This window comes from Drosophila tropicalis, unplaced genomic scaffold (assembly GCF_018151085.1).
Source record: "Drosophila tropicalis isolate 14030-0801.00 unplaced genomic scaffold, ASM1815108v1 contig_158, whole genome shotgun sequence".
In the NCBI taxonomy this organism is placed as follows: Eukaryota; Metazoa; Arthropoda; class Insecta; order Diptera; family Drosophilidae; genus Drosophila; species Drosophila tropicalis.
In genome coordinates, this window is record NW_027172602.1 from 11,738,762 (window position 1) to 11,765,148 (window position 26,387).

Consider the following 26,387-nt stretch of genomic DNA (forward strand, 5'->3'; position numbering starts at 1 on the left):
TTGAACGCCAAGCCACATAAAGTCAGCAAGCGCGTGGGCATCGATGACGCAAGGACTCTGGCAACAGGCAGGACGTAAACAAACACACTCCAAAAAAAATGAGAAGAAAAATAGTAGAGTCTACGTAGAAGAAAAGGAAAACCTGCCGCATCATCGGCGATTGAAGGTGTAAAAAAATGAATAAAAGAGAAACAGACATTCATTTTGGCCTATAAAAATTTGTATACCCTTTCTCTAATAGATCCACTTTTGCTCTGCAACAGAATTTAAAAGCTGTTGAACAAATTCAAAGAATGATAATTGAAATGGCCAATGGAAAAAGTGTTGCATACTTTTAGGTTTGCATGTGTGGCGAAGTTCGATTTCGTGGGAAATAAAAGATTCTATGAATATTCAATATTTCCAACGCTTTTAACGCCATTAAAGTCCTGTGAATATATATGTATATGCTCACTCATTAAGCATGTGCTATTACTTAACTGATCTAACCTCAATTGGTGTTGAATCTATGGGAAAGTGTATGAAATGAAGCCATGGTGAAATAAAAGTCAAAAAGCGTTCCACAGTTTATGCGTGGGTAAGACAGACAAATATGGCAAACTGATTTTGCTTCCTTTCTTTCCATAGTCAGAGCAATTCCAGTGAATTTTCAATCAGCAAATATTTCTGCGAATCGCACAAAGTTATCGAGAATTCTGTCAATAAAACTGAACCAGCTAAATGAGAAACTAGTTAGTTTGATCAGTTGGTTTAATTAACTTGTGACATACTTAACGCAAAAACCAAACAAAATATACATAGGTACATACATCTATCTAAACTTTTTTTAATCACCAATAACAACAACAACAACATTATAATGTTGTTATCACAACATTGAAATTTGTTTACTGCAATGTACGTGTTGATATAAATTAAGTTAAAATTGCATTTGAAAATTTATCCTTTACTTGACAGAATTTTTGTTTAGATAAAAATTTAATCGGAGAAATTGGATTTTCGCTAGCTTTCTCATCAGGAAGTTAGGAAAAGTTGTGGCAAACGAAATTGACTTGACTAAAACATGACATAAACCTTAACCTAACGTATAGGCATACGGCATTCCCCTCTTGCCACCACTCAATTTGCCTTCCTATCCTCGCCTCAAGATACGCTTAGGTAAACACGTCTTATATGAGAGCGGGATACAAAGAGAGAGAGAGAGAGACAGGGAGAGAGGAAAAAGTGCGAAAAAGACAAAAATAAAAACAAAGAATAAAGGAAACAAAAATTGAGTTGACTTAAGCTGTCATACACATGCCTCAGTGGGCGTTTCATGGCTGGAGAAGGCAAACGGTGGCGTCACATACACCATGGCAGAGATTGGTGGGGATTGGCGGGGACTGGCGGGGAATGGGGACTTGGGGCAGATTGGTGTCGTGTTTACTCAGCGTTGCCATACGACAACTTGTTGCACGTCTTCAAAGTGACTGAAATAGACGACAAGAACGCTCGCTTCTTGATGACAACAAAGGCATGGCAGGGAAGTGCACTCAAGAAAGTATACACCTATACATACATACATAAAAACTTAAATATATACTCCAAAATATATATATATCATATAACAAATAAGTATGTTTGCATTTACCAAGATCCACCAACATTAAAGTCTCATCCAAAGAACAGAAAGTAAAGCAAAAACCAAATAAATGAGATTTACTTCTAATAAATAGCTAAAATGATTAGAAAAATACCAATTTAAACAGTTTAATAAGTAACTAGGTTCGTAAGGAAATCTTTCTTCCACACTCCTTCAAATAAATCAACAACAAACTATTATTTTTCTACTTTACTTCTATCTCTTCCTATAAAGTAAGTCAGACGTTCGAGACGCAGAGGAGAAGACGGAGCTTGAGCAAGATTATATAGCCATCAAGATGGCCAAGACTGGACGATTGGTCAGATAAAACCAACGAAAAAAAAGGCTTAGAGTATTTATACTTTAATTGGAAATTCTAAAATTTGTATGTAAATATTATCTAGTTTGCTTTCTGAATTAAATATTGGAATGAAAAAGTTAACATCTCAACATTTTCGTTGGCCGTAAGTCAAAAAAGGAAATAAAACAAATGCGAAACAAAAAAAAAAAAAAAACAGCCATGGCCCATCTTGATGAATTTAATTAACAAAGTTTTTGTGCTAACCCCTCGCACAGTTTGCTCCCCTTAAAATATATGAATTTTGTGTGGAGAATCTCTCACATTCTGACAAACTTGACCACCTTGTTGCGACTTTTTCGTAATAGAACTTTACCCAGAGGCTGACCAAAGCCTTCGTATTGCTGATAGACATGCAGGCCACGCACCACAGTGGCATGTATGACGCCTTTTAGGCGTCTCTTATTATAGGGTGTGGCCTTATTCGAGGCCAACAAATCTTCGGCAGCTACTGTGAACTCCTCGTCGGGATTCCAAATGCAAAAGTCGGCATCATAGCCTTCGGATATGCGTCCTTTGAACGAGGAAAGGCCACACAATTGAGCTGGTTCTAGACACATAAGTCTGTGTATATCGGCCAAAGTGAGGCATTTTTCTCGTTCGTTACTTCCGGTCCATGTGACAGGCAAACTCAATTGAAGGGAATTAATGCCTGGCCAAGCTTGAAGGAAATTTCCTCTACCCTTGCCATAGGTTAGGCAACGGGCTCCTGGCGTAGCCGGTGAATGATCACTGGAAATAATTGAGATGACTCCTGCTTCTGCCTCTGCTCCCTTTGCATTTGTTCTCAGCTCCTGCCAAAGGGCAGCTTGATTGGCCTTCTCTCTTATGGGTGGCCAGGTCTTATATTCTGTACCACAATCGGGAATCTCTTCAGCACTTAAGCTAAGATAGTGCGGACACGTTTCCGTTGTTAGTTGTGCTCCTTTTTGTTGGGCGTCCTTTAAATATGGTAAACACATTGCACTGCTTAAATTTAATATGTGGAAACGATGTCTAACATTTTGAATGGCCAACTGGCTGATAAGTTTGATAGCATTCACCTCCATTGCATGTGGACGTGTGCTGAGAAATGTGGAATAGCTCTTTGATGAGGAATCCGCTGATGGAGGTATCTTTGTTAAGACTGGCAACTCGGCATGAAACTAAGAAACACAAAAGGAATATGAGCTAGGGACTCAATTATTGTTTTCTTTACTTACCGCTAAGACCACATCGGCTTCATTATCAACAAGGTTGATGGCTTCTTTCAGGTCGCTTTCTGTGATGGCAGCGAATTCCTCCTTGCCCACAGGCGGAGCTGCATCACAGAGGGAACACTGCAAACCCATTACGCCGGCGGCCAGCAATGGTTGTAGTTGATCTCTATTGCCAGGCACCAGACCACCCCAGAAACCGACATCAATATAGATTTTACCCCTAGCTGTTGATGTTTTGGCCTTCAAAGCTGACACACTGACTGTCGTTGGACACGCATTGGTTGGTCGATCGATAATTGTGGTGAATCCTCCGGCAGCCGCACTTTTCGTAGCCGTCACAAAACCCTCCCAATCCTTACGTCCCGGCTCGTTGATGTGTACGTTGGGATCGATGAGACCGGGCATAAGGACAAGATCGCCGAAATCGTATACTGCCTCCGATTCGGTATTGTATAGATGAGTATTAACCTCTTGGGGTGTACGAAGTACTGCCGAATAAGATTTAACAAATGATTGTTGGCTTCCCCTCAAAGTAGGCAATGTTTAATGTTGATATTCTAATAATGTTCTTTAGAATTCGCAAATGCTTGCCCGGTTTAAAGCAATTCTTCATGGGATTCAAATAAATTCCTTATAGAGTCTAAGAGTATTTAGCTTACTTTTACGTATTATCCCCTCTGTATCCACTATAATGCCGCCCTGCAGTGTTGCGTCGTCTTGGCTGCCATCGCCCAAAAAAATACGCCGACTAAGGAATAACAAATCCATTTGAAAATTGAAATAAAACTGTGGCCAAAGTTTTCAAAAAGTATACCAAGCAGAATACTCATTTATGTATAAGCAAATGAGATGATGTAGTTTAGTCAATAGTATCCTATATATCCAAAAAGTGGGCATACAGGAAGCTTTGAAGAGTTCGTAACATTAATCTGCACAGCCGGATCGGAGGGTCCATATAGGGGATGGCATACCTTAAGAGGCAAAGTATGTCCATTTCATTCATGAAGTTAAAGATTGGAGATAAAATATTTGTTAAGAGTCTTTATTTTCTGCTTTCCATTTGGTTATTTCTCTATAGGGTATAAAAAGTATTGGAAACATTTTCTTTTCAATTTGTGTGGAGCTATTTTTACTGATCGTGTCTCTCAGCACGTTGCTTTTGGTTCTCTTTGTTGCTTTAAGAAGAGGCCCTAACTGAATTGAATCGGGCTAAGAGGAGAAGCTTTTTCTAAACCAAAAATTTGTTCTCCCTCTTTCTTTGGGCCTTCTTTCTCTCCTTGAATGTTGCTTTCTCTACTTTGTTGTTCTAGCTCTTCTCTGCCTTTGCTACTTTTTAATTTTACAAAAATTATTTTAATTTTATGTGCATGTTTTTTGGTTTTTGTTTCCTTTCAGTGGCGCCACCCAGCGGAAGCTTTGCCAAAGGCCCAAGTTAAATTCGAATACACAAAAATGAAAAAAAACGAAATTAATTTAACCAAACGCATACAAAAGAAGAGGAAGAAGCAACAGCAGCAAAAAAGAAAGAAAAAAAAAAACAAAAATGGTTGTTGAGTTTGGAACTCGAAATGAAGTTTCCACTTGTTGTTTCGTGTGCTGCTGCTGGATACACACAAGACCATGTCCTTAACACCAATACCAAGGCAAAAGCGTTGATGAGGCTGCAGCATACACACACACACACACACACACACACACACATGTATGTAGATATCTAACCGCCCCAATCCACCATATACTGAAAATTGAAGCGATTTGAGTTGCGAGACGATGAAGACGACCAACACGACAAAACTCATCGTTCTCGTCGTTTTCCTCATCGGATTTAGTCGTTTGGGTCGTCGTCATCGTCGTCCTCGTAGTCGTTATCCTTATCGTTGTGTTCTGCTCCTGCCACGTTCGGCATCTTTTCATTCTCGTTCACATCGTCGTCGTTGCTGGGTCACACACACACAGACACACACACGCACACCCTCCATATATGTACGTATATAAATCTCTCTATATACATATATAGAAATGCTCAACAAAATTTACGAAAACTTCGAACCGAAATTGGCGCTCATTGCTCCGTGTTGCCTCGCGACAACCAGTTGAAGTTACTCCAAAAAAAAATAAAACTAAAAAATAATAATAAAATAAAAGTATAAAAAACTAAAAACAAAAACGTAACAATTCTAGAGTAAAAAGCCGCTAAATAACAAAACATTAAAATTTGAAATATTTTTGCAAAACATAAAAAGAAATTTTAATGGTTTTTTTTTTTTATGGTGAACATATTTCGGCATTTTTTTTATGTATTTCTATTTTTTTTTTTATATTTTTTACTGTGTGATAAATTTAATAATCAAAAATGAAATAAACATCCAAAAAACAAAAACAACAGAAAATTCTGTTTGCTTGTTGCATTTTGCTGTTTGCAAACAACAACAACAACAACAACAACAACAATCAACAAGAACAAATTTGTGTGTTGTGTGTGAAAAAAAGAACAAGAAAGTTTCCAAAATATTATCATTTAATTAAAATATATTAAAAAAAAAACAAAATTCATGTTTAGATTATTAAATTTTTATAAATTGAGTGAAGTTGAAGGCAAAATAAAAAACATTTTTAATTATGTTTAAATGTGTTAATTTTTAAAATATATATTTAGTTTCAAAATTTATTTTAAAAACTTTGTTAAATTGTGATTATTATTTATGTTCTCTTGAAAGTTTAAAAGTTATTTACATTTTGTTTTTATTACGATTTTGAAATTAAATTTTTGTAAGAGAAACTTATGAGTTTTAAAATATTTAATTTTCCACATTTGTTTTGAGGAATTGAATAGAATTAAAAAATAAATAATGTTAACTTTAAAGCAAATTATTTGCTCATTTGTTGAATTTTAAATAAGTTTTGCTCAACTTATTTTGACAACTTCATTTGCATTTTAAATATTAAGTAGATTTTATAGTTGCTTAAATAATTTATTAGTAATTAACATTAATAAGCTTAACACACTTTCCACATGGCCAACTTGACATATTCATTCCATTTGAAGTATTCCACAAAATTTGAAAGTCATGCAAGAGGCCAGAAGAAAAAAAGAGAAATCAAGCATTATTATTATAATTGGAATAATAATCATACTAAAATTAAATAGGACATAGAAAGAGAGAGAGAAGGAGCGAGACAGATATTGAAAGAAAGGAGAGGAAAACAGAAAGTCTTTCTTTGTCTGCACAATTTATTTCCAAGTCGTTTTGGGAATTGCCAATTGTCTTTTCTACCATGAGAATTTCAAATTGCAATGAAAGCGCCAGCGAAGGCAAAAATAAACAAAATGTAGCCTACTTTAAGGGGGGTTATGACGAAGCATCTGGTCCATACACACATACATACATACATATGTTTGAATGTATCTATGAAGCACTTTCTTGTTTCCATATTTGCATTTGATTATAATTTTCAAAACGAATAAGAAATCGAATCAACAAGGAAGGAAGAAGTAGCAAAGTAGATTGAGTAGAAAGGAAAATTTATATAAAAAATGTAGCTAAATCGCAGGAAATTCCAAATTCTGATTAAGAATTACATTGAAAGATTTGTAGAATTTACAGAAAACAAAGAAAGCAGCGTAAACAAGAGGGAGAGATGAATATAGCCCATCTCTGTCACTCTTATAAAGAGATAATGAAAATACCTGTTGAAAAAAGGGGATATTTGTATTTTTATTCATGTAAAATTTACTAGACCGTTAGATATTATTAACAGATATTCGTGAAGCAAAATTCAAAAGATATAGCTTAGATATTTTGTGGAAGTTTCGATTTTTTGAAACAGACTCAATCTCCATAAGCACGGATGAACTATATTTCAGATCTAGGTACTTAGACAGACGGAGATGGCTAAGACGACTTGGCTGTTGATGCTTTATATAATCGTGAAGCCTTTCTGTTCTTTAAACGTTTTGAATATAGACGAAAGAAAAAGGGGGGAGAAGAAAGGAATATACAAAGAATACAAGATGAATTAGATGAATATTCAAAACTTATTTGGTTCCAACTAAACTTTAAAACTCTTTGAAAGGATGAAATGAAAGCATAAAAGATGACAAGCCAAAAATATTTTACTCCACATAAATGTGAATCAAACTACCGGAAAACGGAATATGCAGAATAAGAAGAAGTGGTTTCAAAATATTCATATTTGAACTGCGGTTACAGCAAACACACTCACACACCCACACACACACACACACAAAGTGAAAGAGAAAAAAATGTCGAAATCATTTTATTTGTATTTTGCAATCAATTGAAAAAGGAAATTCAGTTTTCGTTTACACTTATTTGGTTCAATTCGATGTTCTTGTTGCATTTGATTGCAAAATTAATTGCCTGTTAAACATATTTGTCGTTGTTGTTGTTGTTGTTATTGGAACTGGGTGTGTTGATTTTTTTGTTGTTGTCTGTTTTTTGTTTAAGCCAATTGAAGCAGCAACAGCAACGAGAGCAACAATAAAAATAAATAATAATAAAAAAGGACAGCAACAAGCGAAAAAGTAATAAAATAAAAGGCACGTCGACCGGCCATCAGGACAAAATCCCCCCACCAGGACATCCCCGCACCACCGACGCGTCGCGACGCACCGTCGACCCACCAGCAACAAACAAACCAACAAAAAAAAAAAAATAAAATAAAATAAACAAATAAAAAAACAAAAAATAAAATAAGAAGGAACGAAAAAAAAAAACGGAAAAACAAACACACTCATATACGGACAGCCGAAGAGGCAAAAAGGAGAGATAAAAAGGAATTGGAGAGGAGAGACAGAGACAGAGATAGAAAAGGAAGCCAAAGTGTCAAGTAAGCAAACATTTAATTTTGATTTATTATTAATTTCCACACGCACAAGCCCAGACAGAAAGATGGAGAGAGTGGGAGTGAGAGTGGAAGGGAAAGAGAGGGACACACAAGGCATAAGGGCAGGGTCACGCCCACTCCATAAGAAGGACATCAGCACGAGACAGCAAGAGAGAGAGAGAATGAGAGAGAAAAAGGTCCGGGGACGGGTAAACGTTAAGGCCATAATAGCTTTATGTTTGTCAGTATGCCTCTCGGTCCACCTGTAATACACCTGCACACACACACACACACACACACACACACACAATTACACCAAGACATTTATAAAAATTAAATAATGCAAAAAGGCAAGGCTTATCAACAAGAACAACAACAAAGCCAGAACAGCAAAAAAAAAAAGGTGAAAATTATTGTAATTACTATTTTCCATTAGTCGAGGAAAAAATGTTTTCCCTTCATCGTTTGGTCTTTCTTTTCACAAAAGATACTTTTTTTCTGTGTGTTGTGCTCTTCTTCCTTTCTTTTTTTTTTTTGGGTGGGCGGGAGCCAAAAAATACTTGTGCTTTTGCCACTGCAAACCGATTTCGTTATACCCTATTATTTGCTATACAAAATTGAAAGACCATATTCGGTCGAGAATCAAATATATACGATTCCCAACTAGTTCTGGCTTATATCGAACTCTCTCAATCAGAATCAGTTTCTAGCCTAGTTAAGACTTAAAGGGTGCCTTTTGCCTTTGGCAAACTTCCCAATGGGAAGTGAGGGCAATGTAAAAGGTACAACGGAAAAAAAGGTATCCGGCATGGACGAAATGAAAATGAAAGTGGCGCAAAGTTGTGAAATACGTGCCTTTATTTGCGTAAAAACTTGCTGGCAGGCTCCTAGGCTTCTAGCCTTCTACCCCACCGTTCCGTCCCGCTGGTGTATCATCTACCTATCGCTTACCTATTCCCTTACCGCTTTGGATTTCCTCTTCTCGCATGCCATAAAAGGCGATAGCTTGGTAGGTTGGTTGGCTGGTTGGTTGGTTGGTAGCATGAAGCGCGCATTGGGGATTTAGTTGCCAAAGATGATGGTACGGGAACGGTACACGTGGTAGTACACTGTGAGGGACTCCTGGTTGGATGGCAATTGCTGCAATGTTATGCCGGATTCCTCTACCGATTCCCAGCCCAGTTGCCCCACCATTATTCCAACAGCATCCTTGTGTGCGGCTTAAATTTGGTTCCTAGAAAAAGTTTTAATCCAGCTTTTGTATCTCTTTTTCTGTTTCTTTTTTTATTTACTTGCTTTCTTTCTTGCTTGCTTTTTTTATAGTGCTCTTTCTCTCGCCCATTGTGTCCCCATGCCGCACCCCCATCATCACCATCAGTCAACTCCCTTAGCCTATCGCCTATCGTCCATTCGCCCTTCTCAATTTCATCATACATTGCTGGGTAGCAAAGTGACCACATGGAATACAATTTGACAATTATATTATTGACAAATTGCCAACCAACAAAAGTGATTGACATAGATTGGAAAATGCAAATAATGCTTAAGTTGTTTACAATCAGATTTGCCTGTTAATCGATCTGAGATTGCTGAAATATCTCACAATCAGAGGCAAAATATCTTTAACTAATTGCTCTCTGCTTACAATAGATAAGTCATAGTAAGGACATAAAGGACACAAATACAGATAGAGAGATAGAGAGAGGGAGTCCGAGATAGAACTTTGCCAAAAGCACATGTCAATCTAAATATGTTGGCTCTAATAATTGAACTTGAAAGGAGAAATTCTAATGAAATATGAAATCAATCAATTTGTCATGTAGGAGAGCAAAAAAAGGTATCTCCAAAAAGTCCAAAACAAAAGTACTTATCATACAGCCCTCTCAGTTAGTCAGTCAGTCAGTCAGTATTCATTCTCTGTCTATGCCTTTAACAATTTCCTACACATTCTATTTGCGTTTTTTTCATTTTTATTTTGTATTTTACTTTTTATTTTTTTGGGCGCTGTTTCTTTGTTTTATGTTTAAGGCTTTTTTTTTGTTTCGGGTGACTTCTTTTGTTGCCATCATTATCATCATCCATTTGTTGCCATCATCATCATCTATTCCTTGTTCTTATTGCCAGCTAGCCTTCAAGTTTATTTCGTTGTCTTTTGGCGTTTTATTCTTTTAATGATGTTTCCTTTTCTTGAGCCCTGAGCCTGAGCCGAGGGCTTTAATTGTATTGATTAAATGCTTAATTGTGTTGCCAGGCAGAAAGTGAATATAAAAAAAATGTATATATACATACGTATGTATATATGTATGTTTGTTTGAACAGAGAAGTAAGACGAAACATTTAATTGTTATAAACAAGCGCGCATTAATTACAATGATTAAAATTCGACGACTGGAACTGGAACTGGACATTCACTATAATTAGTTTGCTAGACGCCTCAGATATTTAATTAAAACTAATCGAGTTAACCGCAGTTCCAGCCAGAACCGCAACGGCTAAGACTCGGATAAAGGCAGAGATATCTAAAAGGGGGTAGTGTGGGGTGGGGACACAGTTTTCAACGTGAAACAATTAACGCAAAATAGGATACAATGGAAGACTAGCAATAGCAGCTAGGAAAGGAATACCCAGGATATTAGCCGACTGCAAGGACACCAACAGCATTCCCTCGTGTGATGACTTTAAACTGTGACTTCAACTGGGATTGTAATGTGGGATGTGGAATGTGGAATGGATGGCGATGGCGATGGCGATGGCGTTGGAAGTTGCTGAAGGAACAAGGACAATGCCAAACCGAACAACAAACACCAACAAGAAATGCAAACAATGGCAGCAGCAAGACAACAAGAACAATCCAAGTGCATTTTACTTGGACATAGAATGAAGTATTGTACATTCAACACCTCCTCCAGCTCCAGTTCCATCTTCATCTCCATTCCCATCTTCACCTAAGCATCTAGCAGTCAACACTCTCCGTTAGCCACTCTTCTTTACTTCGTTCACATCCCGTGCAGATGGAAATTTATGGAGTGGCAAAGTCTTGGTCTTGGTTTTAGTTTTAGTTTTGGTTTGTTGTGCTTTAGATCTGGTGTCCTTTCGCATTCTCTCACTCTCTCTCTCTCTCTCTCTCCATGTCTACTTCATTGCCTGCCTCCTGTCAGTTCCCTCTTGGACTTAAAGCAAATTGGGCTTTAACTTTCAGTTGGCTAAGATAATAAAATTAAGAAACATTTGCTTTAAATCTTATTTTATATTCCTCTCATTAACAACTTAAAACTATTCTAAGAAACTAAAACATATACAAAACATTTTAATGGCTTGGTCTATCGCATAGAAAAATCGGAATCGAAATGAAAGGGAATCAAAATTCGTTATTGAGTATACTAAAAATATGATTCTAAAGTCGCAGATTAATTGCTTAATGTGTTTGATTTAATTTTAGTTCGTACTAAAGTAGCCATATTCACATATCACCATATTGAAGGAAAGTTGAGAAAAAATCTATTATTTCGTGTGGTTTTTGTGTTCATTATTGCGTACTTACAACGCAGCAAAGTATGCTATGAATTTCAATTCAGGAGACTTTTGTCTGCGGTACTTACTTTCCCAGGGTACACCTACGTACATATATACAAACGTAGATATATGTGTTTTCGTATGTATATTGAACCGTATAATGCCCTTTACACCCACTGAATACCATTTTGGTGTTCCCCTCTAGCCCGCTGACACCATTACTGTGCAGTTTTTATGAGGCACTCAACCTGTTCAATTTCAATAAGTAATTCCCAGCAACACAGCAACAACAACGAAATGAGGGGGAAGCGAAAAGAGAAATGCAAACATTTATCCAAAAATAATTGCAACATATTAATAATGTCTGGACCAGAATGTATGTATATCTGTGTGTGTGCGTGTATGTGAGAGTGTGTACATATGCACACACACGCACATGTTGTATGTAATATGGATGATGGCGACCACGCCCACAATGGGAGCTCCCCCTTAGCAATTTTACGCCCAGTCTTTTTATGGCTTTCAATTTAAGGCGATAAGTTAATAGCAGAGAGAGAACGAGAGGGAGAGAGAGAGAGAGACAGAGAGAGTGAGAGGAGAAGGGGCCAAGTGTAGGAAAAAAACAAAGCAAACGCTGCGAATAAAAGAAATCACATGAAATTTAGTAAAGTGAGCAAGTGACTTCCCCTCATTTGTCTCTCCACCCCCCCCCGTCATTTAGCTTTACCCTACTAACTTGGCTTACTTAAGTTTAATATAAGCTTATTGGCTTTTGCAAGGCTACCGCTGCTGCTACAGCTGCTCCTCCTTCTAGACCCCCCTGTTGGAAAGAAAAAAAAAGAAACCGCACAGAACATTTTGACGAGCTCAGCAAACTGAACACGCATGTGGTAAATGCCAAAAAGGATGCCAAAATGATGCCATGCTACCTACCAGCAACGTCATTATCATCATCATCATCATCGGCATTGGCATTGACATTGCATTTTCTGGCTACACGTAGCCAAAGCGAAGCTCAAGCACGCCTCACATCACGTTACGCAACGTAATGAGATTTTGGCGCCCATCTCTAGAGCCTTACCTTACCCAAAACAACACCATAAACAAAAAAAAAAAAAGGCAACGACAAAAAAGTTTGAAATGATATCAAAACAGACAACCAGTAAAACTATAGCAAACTGCATCTAGCTGAACTGAGAGCCATAATACAATCACATGAGGAAATTTGCTCCTTAAACTATGCAATAGGCTGGAATATAGTAACTGTTTTTAAACCCCTATGACTATCGATCATTTAATTGATTAATTGATTGAGCCTATCGCTACAATAGATCTCTAACTACAAGTTTGGCTTCAATATGATTCATAAGGACCCAAAGGATTGTTTCTGTATGTTGGTCATGAAATGTTCAAGTTTAGTTAGACATATCGGTAAATAATTCTCGATAAATAGAAAGAAGGGAAGACTAAAGAACATGATTAGGTAGATGATGATGGTGTTGATGCACTTTCTCATCTATAGAGCCCCAGGTAGAAGGCAATTAAGTGAACAGTTACACAGTTGGTGGCCAGATACGGGGCAACTTCAATTAGTTTGTTTGCTTTTTGGTTTTTCTTTTCTTTGGCTCTAATCATAATATAGGAGAATTTATATATGTATTTTTATAGCAATTTGCACTGAATGTGGGTTATGTAAACTATTATTAAACATTTATAAAACATTGATGGTAAAGTGCTTCTGACAGCTTGGCAGTTGATTTGCCAAAGAAATCATGAACAAGAATCGAAACTAAATATCTGGCAAATGCTTTCTGGCAATAATTGATTAATATTAAATAGAAAACACAACTAAATATATGTATGTATGTGTTCTGCCCCGGGCATTTTCAATGAGAGGAAAACACATACATATGTTCGTCGGGGTCACCAAATGAATGGAAATTCGTTAACTTTAATGCTGGAAAATTTAAGTCCATTAGAAGCTGTAACCAAAAACTAAAGATTTTACTTGAATTTGTGGCTGACTTTAACAATGTTTTTTGTTGTTGTTCTGTGCCAGCAATCTGTGCTCACACTCAAGAACTTGTTGAATGGAAATCTTGTGTTCGCATAGTCATTCCCCCGAAGGCACATGGTCACACACACACACACACGAATAAACCGAGATATATGTATAAGCAAAGGTGTTTCTTATTAAAGCAATGCGTTAAACGAAGGCCAAAAGCCCCACACCAAGTGATACACATACATACATACACACATACTCTTCCAGACACAGGCACAGACACGGTTATGGACACGGACACGGACACCGACACCGACACGGACACAGCTGGTAGCCAGGCGACGCCATCATTGCCAACATCGTTGTCGTGGCCATTTCTGCCACTTCTTAACATAACGCATCCATTGCTGTTGCTTTTCTTTCATTCCTGGGTTGGGTTTTTTTTTCTTCCATTTTTATTATTATTTATTATTCCTATTTCTACCCCTCACCTCTCTGCATATATCTTTTGGCGCTTTCTCTTTCTTATGCTTGTTGGCCTTTCTTTTCGTCAACTTGTTGCTCTGCTGAGCTGCTTTCCAGACATCGTGACGCCCGTCTACCGTGCACTTGAGTAAAGGCAAAAAATGTATTCGCATGACTGGCGTATGCTAATAATCAAAAGAAGGAGCAGATAAAATGCGAAGAGATATGATGGTAGATGTTGGGATGAGGGGCAGTCAAAGTTTGGGTTTGGGATTTGGGTTGGGGTTTTGAGGGGCTTTTGGGTTCTGTCGTCTTTTTGATGTTCGTTTTCGTGGCCATATCCTGCACTGATTTCTGTCTCGTTTAATTAAGCATCAAAAACCTCTTGAATGCATTCCCCAAACGGTTGTGTTTTCTTTTTTTCTCCTCTCTCTCTCTCTCTCTCTCTCTCTCTCTCCCACTGCGTTGAAGCAGGCTCTTGTGTGTGTGTGTGTGTGTGTTTTAGAAAACAATTTATGGCCATGTTGAGGCTACCCTAATGCGATTTAATGAAAGAATGCCCTCCATGCGAAGAAAGTAAACGAAAAGCGTAAAGTGGAAGAGTGTCAAAAAGGAAGAGAAAGAGAGAAAGAGTGGTGTGTGTGTGTGTGTCTGTCTGTGTGTTTGTATGGGTGATAGACTGACCGCTTTGCTCGTTTAATTTCTGCACAAATTTGACAGCTATTGGACAGAGTTACTGACCAGGGTGCGGTTTTTGGCTCTTAGCTGCAATTATCCATCTCAAAACAAGGACAATTTTCAAAAAATAAAGAAAATTATCTCTCTCTTTTTATTAAAAATTTCACAAGGATCTGGCAAACTTCAACAACGACATTAATTAGAATCATCATTTTTATTACAAAATCATCATTGAGCTTGAAGGATTTCCCTTTCTCTTTGCCATAACATATCATTCGGTCTACCTGTCGTATGAGTAATTTCGCAAAAATGGTAAAAGAAGCTTGTAAACACAATCTGAATTTACAGTTGACTTATTTTCTTTGATTCTTATTAGGCATCAATTTAAAACGATTTGCATTTTATTTATAATATTCCTGTTTAATGAATTTGAAATTTTCAGATTTGTGTGTAGGTACATTCTCCATCTCTCTCTCTCACACTCTCTATTTGTGTGTGTGCGTTTGAAGGTGAAAGGTTACATTAGGCTAATAGAAGCATTTCGTCAAGCCTCTTGAAATATATATATCGTTTCTTTAATTAAAGTTAGTTAATTTCGTTCAGAGTAACTCAAAGTCGTTGTTGGGTAGAAAAGGTATTACGGATTTCTTTGGGCCAATTCTCGTCAACCATCTTTGGCTTTGCACTTCTGCTTTATCTGCTTTTTGTAGGTCCGTTTGTCTGTCTGTGTGACTGACTGTCTGTCTGTCTGTCACACGTAAAGAATAAAAGGCGCACACAACTGCAAAAAAAAAAAAAAGAAAGTAAAAGCAAAAAGAAACCATCGAAAAGTTGGCAAAGCAACAAGCTGCGATGGCGACGATGAGAAATGCCGCAATAAGGGAAAGCACTGTATACATTCAGGACCTATTTCTCATCCTTATGGTGCGTCTCTCTCTCTGTGACTCTCTGTATTTTTTGCTCGTTCTCTTGGGCAAAGCTGGTTCTTACAGTCTGTATGTGTGTGTGTTTTTTTTTTTTGTGTTGTTGCTTCTGCCTGTTGCGCCTTTTGCGTGTCTCTCTTTGCCCCTCCCCCTGCCACAGCTCAATCAACAATGGGCAATGCCAAAATGTCTCGTTCTGCCTTTTTAACAAGGCAACTGACGCCTATGCCGCCCCCAACCCCCCGTTTCTTGCCATCAAACCACACCCGATTTCGCTCCTGTTTCTTCTGTCCTCTTCTGTTCTGTTTGTGTTTACCCTCGAGCAACATTTTATCAATAAAGAGAAACCCCCGAAAAAAGGAAAAAAAAAAAACGCAGGCAAAAAAGAAATAAGAAGAAAACCAAGAAGAAGAAGTATGTATGCCCCACTGTCTGCCTATCTGGTGTTGCTTCTGCTCCTTTTGTCTGTTTGCTGCTGTGGCAACAATTTATGAAATAACTTTGGCAATGTTTCCCCACCACTACCCCGCCACCGTCACCAGACCCATTCCAAAATAACGCCATGCGATGCCATGCCCATGACCTACCACCCTCAACCTCGCCCCTCACCCATCATTCCTCACCCCTACACAACCACACCCCGCCCAACCATCTGGCAGCCCTTCCATCGAATAGAAGTCGCGTAACAGATACACAAACTGAACTTTAACTGAGTGTGTAAGCAATACAACATACAAAATTGTGTGACGAGCAACACACAAACACACAAAAAAAGAAAAACAACAAAAATGAAGCAGGAGAAATACTTGCGACAAGCTGAAAATTGTAAGAAAATGAAAGTGTAATACAAGCAAACGCACTGTGACACTGTGAGAGAACGAGAGACTGAGATACAGATAGAGTAAGAGATGGCTAGCGAGATGTGGAGTGGGAAATGGAAAGGGGAGCTAAAATGGGGGCATGGCTGATTCTTACCATTATCACTGCCCCGGCGGGCGCTCAGCTGCGTTTCATTTTAAGTAACATTCCACATTGCGAGGTCGATTTCGATACTTGCCATGCTTTGCCACGCGTTCGTTCTCGTCCTTCTCAAGTTTGCATACACACACACACACACACTTGCTGGCTGGCGGAGGGAGCACAAGGGAGCAGGACAAGGCATCAATAGATGTAGAAGAAGCGCAAAGAAAAATACATACCAAAGGACAATTGTATAGAGAAATATTGTAATCGATTCCTATAAGATAGATAGACAAAACTTTGAAACTTTTCTTTTTTCCAAATCATAAAACAAGAAACAAAAAGAAGCAATCGACGAAGCAACATTTTAACCAGATGCTTGTCTATATTAAATGGTAGATACTCAATAAAAGTATCCTTTAAAACAAAAACATAAAAATGTTCAAATATTCATTTTGACAATATTTAATTAATGTATTCATATCATATTCAATCGAATCGAATGACTTTGATTCTTTCTATCTACCATATTTGAATTCTTTATGTTTTCTGAATTTTTCCTATTTTTCATTTCAAAATTCCTTTGTTAGTACGCAAAGGTTTATATATGTATGTCCTTTCAAAAGAATAGATTTGAAATGTTCATAAAAGCCTTTTTAATACATATATTCGAAAACTTCATATTTACATTACTTTTCGAGCATTTTATTTCTCAATCTTTTGTGTTGCCCCATATCTACATATATATTATGTTGGGTCCATTGCTTTGCCTTTGGTAATTCCATTTTCGCGATTTTTTTTTTTAGTGGGTTTGGCTTTATTTTTGGGTTTGTCTTCCCGCCCCGTCGACACCGCCTCGCGTCGTTTTTTTGGCGTGAGCTCTTTACAATCATCAAAATTTATAAGTAAAGTTAAGCGCAGAGGCTAAGGCAAATATTTTGGAAAAGTTATTTTACCCGTCTCACGCCTCACGACTCCCGCCTTCCCGCCTTCACGTTTTCCCGCTTTCCCGTAATTTCTTGGCCGACTCTTGTCTGGGCCTGTTTGGTTGGTAAAACTAAATCAACTCAAAGCCAGAACGAGGCAGAAGTCGATGATGGGTTTCGGTTAGGTTAACTTGGGTTGAGGTTGCTTTGCGGTGGCTTCATTACGAGAATGCTTCTCATCATGACGATGATGCGGGATTGCGGGTTTGGGGCTGCGCGGCGGGGAGCGGTGCGGGCTGCGATTGGAAGACAAACTACCAACAAATTTTGATACAAAATTTGAGCAGATTTCTTCCTGTTTGCAGGCTTTTGCAATTATTATTATTCCGAGTTTTTTTTTTTCGTCTTTTTCGTTTTTTTGAAGGGATCAATAAAATAAGTTTAAAAATAGCCAGGATAAGCAGTGGCAATGGCAGTGGCAAAGACGTAAGGTGGGGGAATGGATGCCTCATAAAAAGGCCTGCGTGGCAAAAAATATAAAGACGAGACTCTGATAGAGGGCGTGAAGGGGGGAGGGGAGAACTGGTAAAAGCAAACTTTGGGCAACTTTGTTTACTCAATTAGTTGTTTTTGTTATTTGCTGGTTCGTTGGAGATCCCGAAGGCAAGAACAGGTCCTTCTCCCTATTTTTATTATTATTATTACTTTCCTCTTTTTCGTCTGTTTTTTTTTTTTTATTCTGTTCTGTTCTGTTGTGTTGCCCTGTTTTTTGTGATACGAAAGGTTCTTGGAAGGAAATGGTTTTGGGGAGGAGCCGCACTAATTGGCTTAGAGCGACAAGCGAAAATTAACTTTTATTTTCAAGCTTCAATGTAAAATAATATCAAATAAAATTCCAGCCAGCTACTACACATCCCCCCCGACTTTTGTATTGTCAATCCAGGCTGCGTCATTCTCGTCCCGCCGAAACAGCGCCAGAGCGGAGCAGAGTGAAAAAGTTAACAATGCCTGATAGAAGTGGAGCAAAGCGAGAGAAAATCGGTAAAATCAACAAAACACACGCAAGATAAACAGCCGCAGGACAACGTACCCAAAAAAGTAGTATGACGATGATGAAGACATACCAGACACAAAGAAAGAAAGAAGGACAGAACGTTGGCTGAGGGCAGGGGGGGGCGGACAACAAATCACAAATAGGCGTTGGGGGAGGTTTGGAAAGCGAGATTGCGTGGCGGTATAGTAAAAGAAGCTTTTCGTAAAGCATTTTGCGGTTAGTTGGTCTAGTCGTCCGTTTAAATTGTTGCAAAAGTCAATTGGCCCTATCAATGAGGCAAAAGTTTTTTACCCCAAAACTTTTGTTATCCTTATTTACCCACACACACACACACACACACATGCATACTTGAAACAACTTCAAATTACTGAACATCATAAGTAAAAATTTACCATAAGATACACCTCATCCTTGACTTTGTTTGACAAACAATACACGAAATCCAAAAGCAGTTTAAATGAAAATGAATGAAAAGGCATATCGACATGTATATAAGGCATATACATAGATAGATAGCTTTTGGTTATTGTGTTGCCGAAAAACAAAAATTCATTTACAAAATGGAAATCAAACGACTTTCAACAAAGTTTTGTGATTAAAACCAATTGTGAACTTTAACTTTGATAATAGCTAATCAACACCATTTAATCTGAGTAACTATCCTAGAGCTAAACTATTTTCTATCTTAACTCGATCAACACATTGCATTTGCATTTTCAAGACATTTTGGTACTATTCAAACAACACAAAAGAAGTTTTCTCTTTTCTTATTTTGACTAGCTCTAGCTAAGACTATCTTGAAAACTATTGCAAAAGTTTGAGTAATAATTAAATCAGAATGAATATTTTTAAAATGTAAGGAGAGAGTTTATTTAGGTGAAAGATTCTTTTCATCATTGTCAATGTATTTTCATTATCTCTACAGGCAATAGCCTAAGCGAATCAACAGTTTATACATTATTGAATCTATGGTTATTATTGGATTACCATAATTAACATGTATCGTCTTACTTCTCGATATGAAGGAAAAAGAATCAATTGGTGTCATTGCCCAACTGCTGCAAAAAACATTGAAAAGAAATTTCAGTTTTGGCCAACTTGTTTCGCCATAAGTTTATAACTGTTGTTGCTCTTCTCCTGAAACTTAGACCCACACCAGTACCACAAGCAATTTGTAATTGCAATGCAGCTAAGGCAATAGCACTGCCCTCCAAACCCAAACCCGCCCATTCTGTATCCCCCCATTAAGGGCACTTATCTTGGGCCTTCTGATGCAGCACCATTTTATCCACTCAAACCAACTTATTCATCTATACACAGAGGATCAGGTTTCCATCAATATTTTAAAAGGGAAACAGAGAGAAAGCACAAGAGGGAATGAGATAGAGAGAGAAAGAGAGGAGAGTAAGGCAGAGAGAGAACGAAACCACTTTCAACAATATTTTCTGTGTAATTATGTGAGGTTTTCCAAGTCTTCTTGACTAGAGAGAATTAAAGTTTGTTTGCCCCTTGAGTGTGAGGGTCTGTGTGTGTGTGTGTGTGTGTGTGCGAATAGGTGTTGTTATTATGGAAGTATTTAGTTGAAGCGTTCAAGCATATTATAAATATATTAAAGTAGAGTTGAAGCATTTAACGTTTTATTGAAATGTTTGCATTAACAAAAATATGTAGCATACTTTTTTGGGTTACGCTCACTTAGTCTGATTAACCAAAAAAACAACATTTTATAGAAAATTTACTCTCGCAAACAAGAAAAATAAGTAGAGGGGGGATGGGTAACACTCTCATTCTCCTCTTCCTCATCCTCTGATTTCCCTTTTTGGGTCCCTTTGTCTGTTGCTTGCTTGCTTATTGATATGGCAAACAGATTTTCGCAATTACTTTTAATGAAAGGCAAACGAATGGGAATGTGAATGAGGCAAGTTGCGCTTACGAGTGTTGAAACGGCAGTTGGCAAAAATTACGCCCCCTCCCCCACACACACACAGACACAAACACAGACACATACAAACAAATACACGCCCACCTATACACGTTCAAAAAACATTTCCTGTTATTGCACAGCACTCTATTGCTCTCATTTTCGGTCCTCGCTCTCTCTCTCTCTCTCTCTCTTACTCTTTGAATGTATTTCAGCTTCCATATCCCATTTTTCCTTTCGTATTTTATTCTCTTTCGTTAAATTTCTGTTGCATTTGGGTCAAGGTTGCCGCCGTTCGCCTGCAGCCACCGCTTGCCCTTATTGTTTTTCTTTTCTTTTCTCTTTCTCTCTCGTTGTTTCTTGCGCCAATGTCAAATGCCCTTCTTATTCACAAGCTAACCCACCCATTTAGCCAATCCCAGCCAACCAACCAGTGAGTCAGTCAGCCAACCAGCCAGTCAGTCAGTCAGTCAGCCAGCCAGAAAGCAAGCATTAAATTGGCATCAAGATCAAGGTTATTTCAGTTGTTGATGGCTGCAATTTGTATGGATAAGGGGAAAATAAGTGAAAAAGTGAAAACAATTTTTAATCGTTTTGCTACAGTCTGTTTTATATTCCCTCCCCTCGTCCACCCATCTTCAAAAATGTTACCAAGTGCTTTAACTTATCTGTAAATTGTGTTTTTAACATTAAAGAGATTTCATTTATTTTGAAAATGTGTGGAAAATATAAGAAAGCACACAAGTGATTAAATGGACCGTTTTGTAAGAAATTTTCAGAGAACATTTTCTTAAACTTGAAAGGAAAGTCCTCTCGGATGGTTTGTGAGTGAGTGAGTGATGGAGAGCTGGGTCATTCTGAATCGTTTAGTCAAAGGCTTAGAGAAAGGACCTGCACTTATTATTTACCTATTTTACAGCTTTGGAATTAACAACAAGTTAAATCCTATAAGAAAGTGCCCTCAATTTATTTGAAAAGGCTTAGAGACGCAGGTGACCAAGCGACGCTTATCAACTGTGCCACAGTCAAGCTATCTCAGCCCACCCAGGTCTGTTGCTTCTTCGCCCACCCCCTGGCCATGCCAGCATGCCATCATTTTTCTGGCTGTTGCACCTGTGCCGCCATCGTCTACCCCCACCCTATCCGCATAGAGCTGTATATCTATATAGCAGCTATACACCTCTATATAGATTCACCTGAACGAACATAATCCACAACTTTTTGCGAAGCTCGTTTAATGTTCATTTAATGGCCAAGCGACGGTCGGTTAATTGTATGATTTTTGGCCAGTTTATTTAGCCAACGCGCTTTTTAATGGCCATCCAGACAACGACGATGGAGCCTCCGGGGTGGTGGCGGGACGAAGACAGAAGCTGTGCTTTATTGATGGCTTGAGGCTTTCACATGTAATGGCCATGTTGGTGGGGCTCTTAAAGTTATGCGTCTCTGAGACTATAACAACGACGACGACGACGACGACGACTACGGCGTATCCATGTCTCTCCACGCCCCTTAGTCCATCCATCCATCCATCTATCCGTCCGTACGTCGGTCCGTTTGAATATCCCCGCTCATTTTGTCAATTTGTCAGGCTGTCAGTTAGCTGCTTTGATGGTTTTTTGTGGTTGCCTTTAGGACATGCTAAAATTTTCTTTACTCTGTGGAATTGGATTTCGTCTTCATCTACTTGAGTTTTTTTCACGTCTTCTCCATGGGAATAACTTAATTTATGCGTGGGAGGTGAATTGTTCTGTTAATAATCTAATCGTCTAATCGCCTCTCTATTCCCGTACTCTCCTCGCCATCTTATACCTGGTCTCTCTCCCTCTCTCTCTCTCTCTGTCTCGTTCAAATTTTTAAGGGTAAAGTATGAATTTAATGTGTTCTTTATGATCGGCATTTTACTCTTTATAGTTGGCGGATAAATTATAAAGATATGGCTAGTTTTATTTCGTTATTCCTTAAAGACTTTTCAAGGCTGGCGAAGCAAAGTGAGAGGCCAAAGGACAGTTTCTAGTTTTAAATACCATAAAGTTAGTAAGTCTGTAGTTAATTTAAAGTTTCTTCTCCATTTAACTTGGCCATCAATTGTTTGGATTGTCCTATATCAAACGCCAGGATCATTTATGATCCGTATATGCTGCATTTAGCTTCTCATTTTGAAATTATTTTTTATTATTGGGCATTTCCATTAAGTTTTAGTTTATGTACTTGTGCTAAAAGTTTAGGAATCAAAGTAATATAAATTTAACAACATAATAAAAATCAATTGTCCTGATCGTATAAGTATCCCAAGTATCCAAGATTTCATAATAGATAAAACGTAAACGCAAACGCAAACGTAAACAGTTTACCGTAAGTGTTTGATAATCTCGTAAGGTTTCCATGTTACAGTTTCAGTTTCCACTTTCGCCCTTTGGTTTAGTTATTTCAACACACAATTTTCAATTTCGCACAAAATTCTCCACTTGAAATTCATACAAATTCCTTTGGCTGTAATAATTTCTACTTATCATCCATTTTTATTAGCTCGCTCAATGCTTGCTAGCTGGCTGGCTGGCTGGCTGGTTGGTGGCACTTGTGGCAAGCCACTCGGAGCTGCTGCTCAACAAACACTTGAATGGGTAGAGTAGAGTCGTAGAATGCGGCACTTGGCGACAGTGTATCTACGGCTGAAAGTTGATGGCATGTAGAAGGGCCAGAGCAATGGCAAAATGAAACATTATGATGACAGTTGTGAAGAGAGTGAAAGCGAGAAGAAAAGAAAGCGAAACAAAAACAAATAATATGGAAGCACAAAAAAAAAAAAAAATAAAACGGGATTAAAATTGAGAATGGAAAAATAATGAATTGCAAATTGCTTTATAACATGCAGAAAAAAAAAAAAAAAAACCAAAAGCAAAATAAATCTATGAATTTATCATCATAATCTACAACGATACCGCTAAAGTTTTCCTACCAAGAACAGAAAACTAATTAAACTTATCGGTCACTTAATAATTACGTTCATTAATTCTCTTCTTGGCCATTTATGGTCCTTAAAAGTCTATAGAAGTCATCATCTAGTTCTTCTATTAAATTTAACTATTTTCCTATTCCACTAAAAAGTCTTTTAACTATTTCTTTACAATCCTCGTTATCACTATTAAGTTTCGATTCATTAATTAAGTGTTTGATTCGGTTTTAAGCCACTGAAAGATTGAAAAATGGGGCAACTTATATTTAATATATGTCTTAACTTTAGTCGGCCATAATCCAAAGTTTCTATAATATGAAAATTTTTAGGACTTGCTGAGGACTGGCCACAAAATTTGGTGTTAATCGTTTAGTTAGCCTGACTTGGTAACTATATCATGTCAAGCTATCAGTCTACTCTAGGATACTTACCATTTTTCTGATTATCCTGTTGTATCCACCCCACCTTACCCCAAATATATAATTGGTTTGAAAGGGTCACATAATTCTCAGGACTTGCAAATTTCTTTTGATGGCATGTAAAAAGATTTTTCCAAATAAATCATATTGAAATTTTCAATCTGTAACTTTTGATTTACAATTCAATATGTGTACGATGTATTTTTGGTTTTTTTTTTACTTATGCGTGTGTGTGTGTGTGCGTGTGTGTGTGTGTCGTTGAGTATATGAGCAAACATACATGTTGGCATATTAATTTATTTATTATGCTGCGCAATAAAAATCAAATAAAAATTGGACTCCCACAGTTTTACCATTTTTTTCGTGCTTCTGCTGCTGGTGGTGCTGTTGGTTCTGTTGGTGGTGCTTGTGATGGTGGGTGTACTTTCTCTTGCCTCCATTTTCAGTCAGCTGGAAGCTCTGAATCTTTCGTTGCTTGTTGGCAGCAAAAATTGAAAACTAAAATCGATTTCCGCTTGACAAATAACTTAAGTGGCAGTTTATATACACACACACGTACACACACACAGAAGCAGACACACACATGGCTGGTTAAGAGTGGGTCTAGGGTACGTATATATGTATGTATTGAGGGAGAGGAATATTCCACACGATTAATTTTTGCGATCCATTAAAAAGATTTACTCAAATTGACAGAATCATTGAGAGAGAGCAAGAGATGTCCTTCGGCAAGCAAAAACGTTGTTGTTGCCGTCCTCCAGCCTGGCCCTGGACCTCACATGCTGATGAAAAATGCTGAAACCCTCCCCCGCACCACCTCGTTGGGTCTGTCTGTCTATCTATCTGGTTAACTGCACGCACAAGTGTCTCAATTTGCATGACTCTAAGCCTGGCTAAAAAGAGAGCGCGCCCGCCTTTCCCATTCCTTGTCCATGTTTGGTACAGTCTTCCTTGCTTTGTATACGGCACATTAAATGCATGTAATCATAAATTCACACTCATTATGAGATTTAGCCAGATAAAGCAGTTAGCATTATGCCTGCCGTTAACCGCCATTCTCAACAGCCCAGCCCACCCTCCCATTTTGGCCATTGCCTGCTGTTCTTGTTACTGCTGGTGCTGCTGCTGCTGCTTTCTGCCTTTCTGGTCCAACGAGCAACAACAACATCAACGGCAGCTTAAATAAAATTGAATTTTTTTAGAAATAGAATTTATGTGATTTTCATACCCTATAAATGGAAACTAAAAGGGATAGTTAAGCAAGCATCCAAACAAAAGTTTCAAAGGAAATTTTAAGACATTGAAATATATTTAAGATGCATTTAAAAAAGCTTCAATTCAAATTCAAAAGTTTGCCACAAACATTAATCAAAGAGAACTAAAAAAGAAAACCTTGTTTTATTACGTATACGCAACGTAAAGCAAGATCATTGAGGTAACTTTGCCTTTGAAATGGGTATTAACAAGGTCTATATATTTTGCCAATTTTTGTTTGTTATGCTGATGAAAATGCTTTTTAGTTAGAATGTGCGGGCCGGCTTACACACACACACACACATACACACACAGACGCACAGACGCACAAACACACACATGCTGGTAAATCGGACCACAAAAGCACCACTCTGCTCGAGTGAGTTAGAAAGAGAGAGAGAAAGGAAAAAGAGAACGATACATATCGAAAAAGCATGAGCGAGAGAGAAAAGGAGAAAGATAGATGCTTTTTACCCTTTCACATTTTGCCACTTCACTCGCGTCGCATTTGTATAAAATGTAAATTAAGTTAATGGTAATAAAGTGTCTATTATGTAAGGACATATCTACATATAATGCGAATGCATGTGTGTTTGTGTGCGAACGGGCGTGGGTGTGAGCGTGAGGGTGTGTATATTTATTTGTAGCCATCTATCCTTATCTGTCTTTATGTCTTTTACTCTTTGCAAGTGTATTAAGTGATTTCGAATTAGAGGCGAACCCAAAAATGTGGCAAAAATGAGAGAGAAAACCCAACTTTGTCTCATTGTGTGTATTAAGTGCTTTCCGGAAACAAAACACACACACGTGCCCACACACACACACACATTAGTATCGATAAATGGTAATTGAAGGAAAATTGACTACAAATTAACAAGCCAAATACCATAAATATGCAACATAATGTTGTACATGTTTTTGGAGATAGTTACATACATACACACATCCAAAGGAAAAGCCGAGTGGGAAGAGGTAAAAGGTAACCAAGATATGACGTCTATACCTAGCCATGGAATGAAATTCAAAGGTATACCTTACTATATAGACAGTTGCAAATCAAAGAGAGTCAGAGAGAGATGGAGAGAGAGAGAGAGAGAACGCATAATTAACGTTTCATTGAGCAATTTGAATATCTAAGCATTTGATGGACGTGGTAACTTGAGCAGCTGCTCACCAAAGTCCTTCTAAAGCAATTCCAGTTCCCAAAAAGTGGGCATTATAATAAACAAGAAACAGTAGAAAGTAAACGTGCAAAAACTTGTGTGTGTGTGTGTGTGTGTAGGTGTG

At 37.8% G+C, this 26,387-nt stretch overlaps 2 protein-coding genes across 6 annotated transcripts in view; one reads left to right on the forward strand and one right to left on the reverse strand.

Annotated features, from left to right (window-relative positions):
- Positions 1-2,206: 2,206 nt before the first annotated feature.
- LOC137587187 (allantoinase) lies at positions 2,207-3,946 on the reverse strand. Its single transcript, XM_068303479.1, has 3 exons — positions 3,838-3,946; positions 3,182-3,666; positions 2,207-3,124 (listed from the first exon to the last, which is right to left on the reverse strand). Exons 1-3 carry the CDS (start codon positions 3,944-3,946, stop codon positions 2,240-2,242), a joined length of 1,479 nt encoding a protein of 492 aa, XP_068159580.1. The 3' UTR covers positions 2,207-2,239.
- Positions 3,947-5,101: 1,155 nt separating this feature from the next.
- The window catches only part of kairos, a 40,366-nt gene continuing 19,080 nt past the window's right edge, over positions 5,102-26,387 (forward strand). For 2 of the 5 annotated variants that reach the window (XM_068302601.1, XM_068302605.1), the window contains exons 1-2: positions 5,102-5,161; positions 7,648-8,029. The gene's annotated coding sequence lies outside the window, so the exon portion shown is untranslated. Of the gene's footprint in view, positions 5,162-5,254; positions 5,361-7,526; positions 8,030-26,387 lie in introns of those variants that run through there. The other 3 variants (XM_068302602.1, XM_068302604.1, XM_068302603.1) reach the window with 3 other exon arrangements.

Bases quoted from the DNA above. Each gene is read 5' to 3' on its own strand.
- LOC137587187 (XM_068303479.1), bottom strand. From the start codon at position 3,946: ATGGATTTGTTATTCCTTAGTCGGCGTATTTTTTTGGGCGATGGCAGC. The intron at 3,667-3,837 runs GTAAGCTAAATA...CTTATTCGGCAG, and splicing joins AGAGGGGATAATACGTAAAA to TACTTCGTACACCCCAAGAG. The intron at 3,125-3,181 runs GTAAGTAAAGAA...TGTGTTTCTTAG, and splicing joins AAGCCGATGTGGTCTTAGCG to TTTCATGCCGAGTTGCCAGT.